We start from the raw sequence: 10,239 nt of genomic DNA, 5'->3' as shown, positions 1-10,239 counted from the left end.
TATAACAAAAATTTGTTTAGTTGTAAATTAATTTGGTCTAATAGAAGGGTAAGTTCTAATTGGTAGTATTTTATATTATTATCATAATAAGGTTGATAAAAGAAATTTCAATTTTCAAACTCCCCTCAAACTTTGGAATTTGAGTCTCAAAGAAGGATCCTTGCCGAAGGTTCTCAACATTGGCCGGGTGTGCAGGATTTTGTAAGCATATAAATAAAATAACTAGCTATAGTCTTGGACAATGACCACACAATATTTCAATTTCTCTATTTTTTAAGCAACTACACCGAAGCTTCGTTTAAGTGTGAACCTGCCTAAAGAGGCAGTTGATACGACCATTCACAACGTACACCAAAGGGCCCAAAGATGAGCTAATTAGCTAACACAAACAATTTTATAGACAATTGAAAACTTCTTCCTTTTTCAATAACCCATCTATAGGTCAACTTAACTGTTATTCTACACGTTGATAACTGTCCACAAATTAAATTACAATATATTTTTCTTAATTGTAATTCTTCAGCTTTCTCATTTTGTATGGAAGGTATAGAGTTTCAAAAATGGTGGGTTCATCGGTGATTGCATCAAATATTTGATTGAAACTTGGGGTAAAATAGCAATGCTACATTGCTACTGCATATACAAAAGTTTCATAATTTTTTATTACAACAGTTGAGTTAACAAGAAGTTTTTATCTAAACTCATTACTGATATCATTTATTTTCTTTATCGCTAATAATCTGCCACATTAGTAGTTATCAAAATTTTTTTGTGACCACAGACTTTCTCTAATTAAAGCTATCACGACAGAGCAATTTTATTAGTACGTGTCTAAATCAAAGTAATTCTTGTTTTTGGAACAAGGTGAACGCACTATGCACTTGTGTTGCATAGAGTGATCAGGAGTTGATCTCGAATGATGGTGTCTATTTTTGACTGATTCCATGGCTGTAAGCAAAGGAAGTGAGAACATTTTGTTGATTATCATCATTTCAGATGCATGACTGAGTCTATGGTAGGCTGCAACGGCAACAAATAATTTAAAAATTTTTATTCCTTAAAAAGTGAAAAAAAAAAATGTCCCAAAAAATATAGGATTAATCTAAAAGCACTTTTTTTAATTCTCAAAAACTATAAAATAAACATACAAAAATTAATAACTCCATAACAAAATAAAAATATATATTTTTTAAAGAAAATAAGAAGTTTGTGTTCGTGTTCTCCAAGGAGACCGCTATCTATAATGACCTCACCAAACACGTCATCATCCTTGTTTGTTTGACAAGTTTAACTTTTTCAATCCTCATGTCAGAATCCCCAAAGCTGTTTTCACAATTAACATCACCAACAACTACAAGTTTCAAGTTTATAAAACGGCGCCGCATGAGCAACTGAAAAGTCAGTATCACCCTTACTCTCAACCCATTCTGTAGCCTATCATTCTAGACCCTTTCAGTCTTTATCCATCGTCGCTTTTTCGTGGGCGAAACTTCAGAAGGAGAAAAAGAAAAAGAAAAAGAAAAAGTGTGTTCTGTTTCAAATATTTGCGGAACGGTCTGTGCGTGAGAAAGAGGCGGTCGTTGCGATATTAATATATCCCAAACCAAACAAACAAACAAAAACAAAAAAAAAAGTTTTCCGTTTGGGGGGAATTGGGTTTTCCTGTGAAATATTTATTTATATTTATTTAGAACATAGAACTCAAAGGTTGGTTGAGAGAGGCAAAGCAAAAGCAAAGCAAAGCAAAGCAAAGAGAGTTGTGAAAAACGATTCCCTCTAATATGCCGGCTCCTCCACTCACTGACTCTCTCTTCCTTTCTTTTTCTCCCGCTTCTTAGGGCTACAATTTCCCTTTCCTTCCTTTTTCCCCCAAGGTAAAAATTCTATTTCCCACGGATTTCAAATTCCTAGCTGTTGCTAATTTTTTGTGTTTTGAGATCTGCTGTTTATTTTTGGTTACGGAGAGAGAGAGCTGGAGTGAGAGGGATTGAATAGTGGGATTGGGATTTGAATTCTTATGGTTCTTCTCCGAATAGCTGGGAGGAATGGCTAGCTATAATATTAGGCTGACTTTGCGTGCAGATTTTCTTTGCAACCAAACGGAGGCTTAGCTAGACTTATTATTGTTAGTTAAGCGTATTTTCAGATTTGACTTCGTGATTTTGCCTATTAATTGTTTTGTTTTATCTGTAAAAATAAACGAAACAAAATTGTTTTATCTGTATAGGTTATGGATTTTGAGAGTTTGATATTGAATTTTTTTTTGGGGATTAGGGTTTCAAACTTGCTTTACATAACATTATCTTAGTTTTGCGCTTTCTGTTAATGGTAGGATATAATATTCTGTTTGAATTCTGAGGCTGTTTAAGTGAAGAAAAGTTAAAGTAAATTTGAATATTTTAATCAGTGTTAATAAGTTGTTTTGTCAAGTTTGAATGACGGCGATAATAAACTTATTAGGCTAAGTTGTGTAGAGGTTTAGCTTTATTGTATTTCTTATAATATCCCATTCGACTCTTCGAGAGATTCAGTTTGGTTACTTTGGTATGAGTTTTTTGGGGGAATAATAGATATATATGTCTTTATAGGTTAGAGGTTTTGGAATTCATGTTTTAAAAAATTTGGACTTAAACCTATAATAATAAAGAGTAGTTTGGATTTAGTGCATTATTAGCCATATGTTGAGTACTATAGGCCCTGTTTGGTATTTGAAAAAGTGAAATAAATGTAAAATCTTTGATTTTTCTTAGTTGTGGGATCTTATCATGGAAAATCCTTAGTATAACAAAATTAGTTACTCGACAACTATTACAATTAATTGGATCTGGGGTTGTGGGAAACTTCATAAATTTTGCACCAAACATAGGATTAACAAATTATATTCTTTTCGTATTCTCATAATTCTCAGTAACTAACTGTAAGTGTTTTTTTTTAATAATTTTTTTCTCCTCACTCATTAAAATGAATCTTCTTTGAAGTTTATTTGGCCGTTTGTGATGCAGAGTCATGCCGACGTTTACTGCTATTGCTTTAGATACATTGTTAGAACCTGGAGCTTCAAAATCTGTCGACAAGACTATGCCTAGTTCAAAGCCTCCGAATTCAAGACCTATCCCCAATCCAAAGCTGGAGAGGAGAAATAGTACGTCAGTCACCGAGAGAAGAGTTAAACGCCCTCAGATGACTCCAGCACTCTATGCCACTCCTAAGGCGACCCCGCTTCCAGATTCACCCACATCATTCCCACCTTCCCCGTACATCATTAACCACAAACGGCGTGGGCCACGTCTCATGAAGAGCTATTCTGAGGATGATGTATCCTCCCGCCAGAAAACTGATGAGAAGGTCAATGGGAATAAGAACAATGCTGAAACCGAGGTTGACCATTCAACTGATGATATTTCTGTTACTTTTAGCATTCCTGGCCCTAATGAGGAGCATGTGAATGGTGACCGTGACTGTGAAGTTGGGTGCCATAACAGCGAACCTGGGTGCAGTAATGGGGAACTTGAGAGCAGTAACTTGGAACTTGGAAGCAGTAGTAAAAGTAATGGTGTGACTAGGGAAGAGTCGTTGAAGCTTGAAAGAGATGGTGATTCTGAATATTTCTTTGATCCACAGGATTCACTTAGTGTTACAAGCATCACAGATGTAGAAGATAATTCTGGGGCAGAACGTTTAGTGAAGCTTACCCCACCAACGGGGGAGTTTTATGATGCTTGGGAAGGTAATTAGGTTTTTCTTGTCCCTTTTTTATTAATTTACTCATTTTTTTATTATCTATTATGAGTACAAGACATTGTATGACTCCTCTTTTGTAGACATGTGTACATCTTCACCATTTTATTTTGAATGGTGAATATTAGGAACCATCACTCACTTTGTTGATGGGAAATTTAAGTTCTGCCAGAGATAGGTTGCATTTCTCAAAGTTGGAAAATAGTATCAGGCTATCAGCCAAGGTGCTTAAATATAAATTCTTTAAAAAATTATTTTTTCATTACTTCTCAAAAAAAATCTGTGCATGTGTTATAAATGTTGTAACTCATGAAAACTACAGTGTAGGCACATTTGTATGGTCATTCTGCATATTTATGAGAACCATTGGTTTCGTGCGTGTATATGTGGCTGTACTGCCTATCTTAATTGGTTCTCTTTGTGCAGATTTACCCTCTGAGGCTGAATTGCGTGAAATGAGATTGAGTCTATTGCTGGAAATAGAAAAGCGGAAGCAAGCAGAAGAAGCCCTGAATAACATGCAAAGCCTGTGGCAGAGGCTTGGGCAACAGTTATCTCTCGTGGGATTGGCACTCCCTGCTGACCCCACTGTTATAGCAGAGGGTGAGCAGCCTGATTGTGATCCTGCAGAAGAGCTCTGTCAACAGGTAGATGTTTCTAGGTTCGTATCAGAATCTATTGGGAGGGGTCTTGCAAGGGCTGAGGTGGAGATGGAGATGGAAGCTCAGATTGAGTCAAAGAACTTTGAGATTGCTCGATTGAATGACAGACTCCATTTTTATGAGGTTGTGAATCGGGAAATGTATCAGAGGAACCAAGATGCTCTAGGTCAGATTGCGATATCTAATATTATCTATACATTTTGTTATATTTTCTACCAAACCTTATTACCTTATCTGTCATAGTTGTTTGTTTGTAGGAGATATGGGTTTATATGTGTATTAGTTTGTTACTTGATACTACTCTTTGCCTAGTTTGTCTTGCAATTTTGTTTTCTTCGATAGGAGATGATTGTTTTCCCAGATTAATTAAAAACAAAAAATAAAACAAAACAAAAGAAACATTGTGGTCAATGTTCTGCTTATGTGATGGGTCTGTTCGTTAGTAATTGTGTATACTTATAGAGTGAAAGTTGTGTTACTTGTGTGCAAAGTCCTTGTTCTTTTCATGCTATTTGCAATCAGATATCTGTGCTGGGGGTGATGTTTTTGGACATTCTGGCTCCACCACATTGTGGCAGTGCTAATGTCTAGTAGCTACAATTTTCTCTGGACAACCATTTTGAAAGAAGTCCTAGAAGCCCATAATTATTAAAAGGGAGTATAATTATGTATGTAAGATAATTGATTTACAGAAAACATTCAATATTTTAAAAATTTTAAGGAGATTTTAATCTAGAGTGTCACATATCAAAAAATAATTATAATATTAATAATCAAGAATGTCCCTCATTGTCATTTACAAAATATTTTTTTTATAAAATGTGGCTAAAGAGAAGTTATGCATTATATACCATCAAGGTTTCAAGTTGTAAGAATTTCTTCTTCTTCTTCTTCTTCTTCTTCTCCTTCAAGGCTTGATTAGTTTTTGATAATTTGATAGTTATAGCAATGGGGGAGGGGGTTTTCAAACCTTTAATCTCTTAATAAAGGAGAGTAGGCTACGCCATTGAGCTACGAGGCTCTTGGTGAGCCTTGGTTAGTTTAAGATTAATATATGGTGCAATGTTTATATTAGATGGCTATCATGTCTTTGTCTAAATATTAATTGTATCAGTTGATTCAGGAATGTTAGGCAAAAGTATATATTTGGTGATCAATTAATAGTATGTTGTTATGTTAGAAGTCTTTTAGAATAATATAATAGGTGTGTAATAAACTTATTTGCTTACCTGCCAACTTATCTTAGAGACTTCACAATCATTGGGCCATGGCCTATCAGGCTACCATTTTTGGTAAACTTGTTTGTTATATTGTCAATTCATTGTCAGCATTATGGATGAAGATGAAGTATTTCTACCTCCTTGTCCTGTGGTGTGGTCTGATGCCATTTTTAAGGGTGTGAGTATTTTCTCTCCAGTGATCCCTAGGAACCCTAGTATGATGTTAGGTCCTTTCTATCTTTTTCTGTTTTTCTTAATCTTGTCTTATCAAAATCTTGTTCCTTCCTAATAGCTGATACATAACTTACATTAGTCTTGGTCCTAGTTGCTGTATAGCAGTTCTGTTTGGTTACCTTGATCTTGGAAGGGTAATGGGTTTAATAATATTAATCTGGGAAGTTTTTCATTCCTAATGGTCCAATAATTAGCTGGCCCTCTAGAGGAGCTTGGTAAAAAGTTCATTTTTGAAGGACGTCAATAATCTCCCATGGCAAGGTTCTAAGGCCTCTTCCTCTCATGCGAGTTTGTGGGTTTAAACCTTTTGATATCTTATAGATTGCTATTCTAGCTTGTGTGGCATGAGATCCAGAAACTATGATACTATTATGGGGACCAGATGATTTAGTGCTCTCTTTGTGCACAAATCAGGGTATGCATGCTTTTGTGCATGTGTGTGTACAGGCCTTAAAGCTAGAGTATTCATTTTGCAAATTGTTGTATTGATGCTTCCATGAAATGCTTCCCAACTTTCATGTAGTTCTTTTGTATGTGATTAGGCATTATACCCTCCTCTAAATTTTCAGTTTTCTGTTTTGTAGAGATGGCACGACATCAAAGGCAAATCAGGAAAAGAAGGCAGAGGTGGGTTTGGGGTTCAATTGCTGCTGTGATCACACTTGGCACTGCTGCCTTAGCATGGTCATACCTTCCAACAGGAAGAGAATCCTCTTCCACTGAACATTTTCAGAATCCTGAGGGTGATGATGCAGCCAATTAATAAATGGTCAATTAAGTAGTAAACCATGATGCCACGTCATGGAAGAGAATAAAAGGTCACATAATACACTTTGTGGATACAGTCTTGCTTTTATCAGTTTCTGCACTCGGAGGTTGTATAGTTCCAGCTATAAATAATTTAACTTTGTGCCTTTTGTGACCAACGTGGAAGGAGATAGATCATGAAATCGACAAGTCTTGTTATTAAAATCATGATATGTAGCTTCTGTTTGCACTAAAGCGTAACCTGTTGATCCATTTTTAATCATCCATTCCACTGAAGAGTGCCAAGAAGGGGATTTGGATGGTATATTTGGGTGTGTTAAAGTATATAACTCTGTGCAGCCTGAGGAATACTTTGAAATCCAGCACACAACACAAGGCTTCCATTCCGTAAGTTAATTTGTTTAAATATGAACTCGTCTGGGATGAAATACCAATTTTGTTTTGCATTGCTCCTTGTTCTAGATATTTTACTTTTAAGGCAATTTTCATGGCTGCCTTTTGATTGCTGAAGCAGGATGTAGAGAGATATTCTAACTCTGAAAATTTGCGAGGTTTTTGGATTTTATTCAGCAATTTTGCTGATTGCGGTACCCTAATTTGGAAGGTAATATTGGAACCTGTAAAGTGCTTTCCCGTACGGCCAAAGTGCCTTTAGGCTTTAGTTTTATTTATTTTGTTTTGGATTTCATGCTTGATTCATTAAAGATTTTGCAGCAGCATTGCTTGTGGAATAAACGTCATTTTAATGTGTGAATTTGACTGTTATGGATTTTCACGATTGTATAGCACTCATTGCTGTGCATGCTTGCAGTCATTATTCATGATTGCTTAATGCACACGAAGACTGGATGATATTTTTCAGTCATATGGCCTAATTACATGAATGCGGGTGTTTCTGCATCTGCTAGATCGCAGTGGAACCGTACTGGCATTGATTTCTTAATTTTCTTTTGAAGCTTGCTTGCTTGAGAAGATGGGTGTTTTTTTTTTTTTTTTTTTGGGATACAAGGATGTGCCCAACTGCTTCTGTTAATTTTAGGGAATCAAGATTTAGTAATGTGCCCTTTGGTGAAGGGTTATGTTAACGGGTGTCATTAGGGCAATTGTTAATAAACAATTTAAAAAAGTGTTGACATTACTTTTATAAAAAATATAAAAAAATGTCAACAAAAATAATTATTCTATCATTTTTTCATAAAATATTTCTAAAAATAGTTTCTAAACTAATGCTCTTTAGGAAATTTTTTTAACATTTTCCTAGTTTGAAACCCTAGTGTTTAATCTACAGTTTTTTTTCCCCTATGTACATCTCAATCTCATTTTCAAAAAACTAAACAATAAGTTGTATAATAGTCTTAGTAAGCGTTTGGATAGCGTTTGCTTCCAATGTTTCATTTTTTTTTTTTTAGAGAAGCACGTTCTATGGTTGTGATGCTTTTCCAGTGGGTTTTGTGCGCTATTCACAAGATCCACAAATTTCTTTTTTGAACAAAACTTTCATTAAAAATAGGTTTTAGGGCACTATTTACACATTTAAAAATTATTTTGTTACAGTATTTTCAGTTTTTAGCAAAATAAGTGGTATCTAAACACATCTTTAATGGAATCAACCCAATTGTTGTTAGCCTTAAATAATAATGTGGCTAAGATCAACCATAACAATTGTTTGATTGATAAAAGTTTATTGGGAAAAATTATAAGTTTCAAACTCCCAAGTGAAAAAAAAAAAAAAAAAAAAAAGAATGAACGAAATATTGGGCATGTATAAAAAATAATAATGACAAAATAAAAAAGAAAAAAAAAGAAAAAAAGAAAAAAGAAGGTGTTTAAAATTTTATGTGATGGAACTCATCAAATCCATCCTCATTATATAAAAATTAGGGGGTTTCAATTCGGGTTAGCATGTCAGGTTTGTGTCGTATCAAAGAAAGGGTATTCAACTAAATGACTCAATCCTAACCTGACCCATTTAATAATCATGTCATGATCGTTCAACCTTAACCTGACCTGTTAATAAGGCGAGTTGACCTGACTTAACCCATTTGACACGCTTAATAAACAAGTCATGTTGGGTTAACATGAATGTAACATAACCTATTTCAACCTGCATAATATTAAATATAATATTCATCTAGAAATAATTTTTTTTATATTTAAAAGTAGTGCATATACTTCAAGTCTTCAATTCACATTCAAAATAATATAGTTTAACAAAAATATAACATTCATCTAGAAATAAAGAAATAAGTTCTTTACACTCTAAAAGAAGTGCATACACTTCAACCTAAATTCAAAATAACATAGTTTGACAAAAATAAAATAACATAGTTTAACAAAAATATAATATCCTTGGAACTCACCAAATGCTAAGTATCAATATTGAAAGAATTGAAACAAACAATAGACTAAAGTTTATAGAACAAAAACATTATGTAGAAAAAATTACTGCAGAATTTTAAAACACAAAGAAAACGGTTTTCTTTAATTCTAAAACTCACTAAACACATGAGAGAGAGAGAGAGAGAGAGAGAGAGAGAGAGAGAGAGAGAGAGAGAGAGCAATGACCAATTTGAGAATTGGGTATGAGACTATAATATAATAGAGTGAGTAGTACGGATGAAATAAAAAAAATAAAATTAGATATTTATAAGATGGTTTAGAGATTTAGGGTTTGAAGGGCTTAGAGATCTAGGGTTTGTAAAGTTTCAATTTCTAATTATATCCCTTGTAAGTTTTTGTAATTACTCACTTTTCTTTTTAAATTTGATATATATGTTGGATATAAAAGTTATTTGACAAATCTAAAATAAAATGAATATTTATTTATTATACGAGTTAAACAGGTTGTGTTAAGTGGGTCATTTTGGGTTGACACAAATAAATTGACGTGTCAAATGTGTCTATTGTGGGTTTTACGGGTTGACTCGCTTATAACACGTTTCTTATCGTGTTCCTTTTGGGTTGACCTGTTTATGACCTAAACCCATTAAGGATCAACCCTAACCCGAAAAAACCCGTGTCGGGTTCGTGTTGTGTTCACGGGTTGGGTCGAACATTGACACCCCTAATAAAAATTAAATTTTTTTGCATGGATTACTGTTAATTTTGTCATTGTTAGAGCATTTTCATCAAAGGTGCTAAAAATACTAAATACTATTTTTTAGCATTTTTAACACCTCAAATCATAAAAACACACCTACATCAAAGATGCTAAATCCTAAAAATTTTAGCATTGAACTACAATGAGCTATTATCAATAACAGCTCACTGTAGCTGGATTGTTAAAAAAAATTGTTTTTATTTAGCCCCAACGTCTCTTTTTCTCATTTCTGTCATTCTCTTTCCTCTCTCACTTCTCTTTTCTCTCTCCCGTGGTTCGGCGATTGTGGTACGCTGATGGTTGTGGTTTAGCGATTGTGGGCTGTTGTGGGTTGTCGTCCGATGGTAATGGGTCGTGGGTCCGATGACTATGGTTTTGAGTCAAATCTGGTGGCGATGGGATGGTGGGTTGTGTTTCTGGGTTGTAGTGGGTCTAGGGCGTGGTGGGTCGTGGTGCAGTAGATCGGCGTGGTGGGTTTGCTTTTGTGGAGGTTTACCATGGTGGGTTTGATGTTGTG

General features: G+C 34.6%; 1 protein-coding gene across 2 annotated transcripts; it reads left to right on the top strand.

The window, feature by feature from the left end:
* The first annotated feature begins 1,492 nt into the window (after positions 1-1,492).
* LOC126732475 (uncharacterized) lies at positions 1,493-7,259 on the top strand. Of its 2 annotated transcripts, none has more exons than XM_050435337.1 (4): positions 1,493-1,874; positions 2,979-3,727; positions 4,165-4,566; positions 6,439-7,259. In XM_050435337.1, exons 2-4 carry the CDS (start codon positions 3,007-3,009, stop codon positions 6,615-6,617), a joined length of 1,302 nt encoding a protein of 433 aa, XP_050291294.1. In that variant the 5' UTR covers positions 1,493-1,874; positions 2,979-3,006; the 3' UTR covers positions 6,618-7,259. The 2 variants fall into 2 exon arrangements, with proteins under 2 accessions (XP_050291294.1, XP_050291293.1); XM_050435336.1 differs by having other exon boundaries at positions 1,496-1,874; positions 3,003-3,727.
* Positions 7,260-10,239: the final 2,980 nt, after the last annotated feature.

Source organism: Quercus robur, chromosome 6 (assembly GCF_932294415.1).
Source record: "Quercus robur chromosome 6, dhQueRobu3.1, whole genome shotgun sequence".
Taxonomy (NCBI): domain Eukaryota; kingdom Viridiplantae; phylum Streptophyta; class Magnoliopsida; order Fagales; family Fagaceae; genus Quercus; species Quercus robur.
Note: the sequence above shows the minus strand (reverse complement) of the source record. Positions and strands in the feature narration are given on the sequence as shown.

Excerpts from the sequence above, each read along its gene's own strand:
- LOC126732475 (XM_050435337.1), top strand. The coding sequence starts at position 3,007 with ATGCCGACGTTTACTGCTATTGCTTTAGATACATTGTTAGAACCTGGA. Across the intron at positions 3,728-4,164 it reads GTTTTATGATGCTTGGGAAG|ATTTACCCTCTGAGGCTGAA; the intron begins GTAATTAGGTTT and ends CTCTTTGTGCAG. Across the intron at positions 4,567-6,438 it reads GAGGAACCAAGATGCTCTAG|AGATGGCACGACATCAAAGG; the intron begins GTCAGATTGCGA and ends TCTGTTTTGTAG.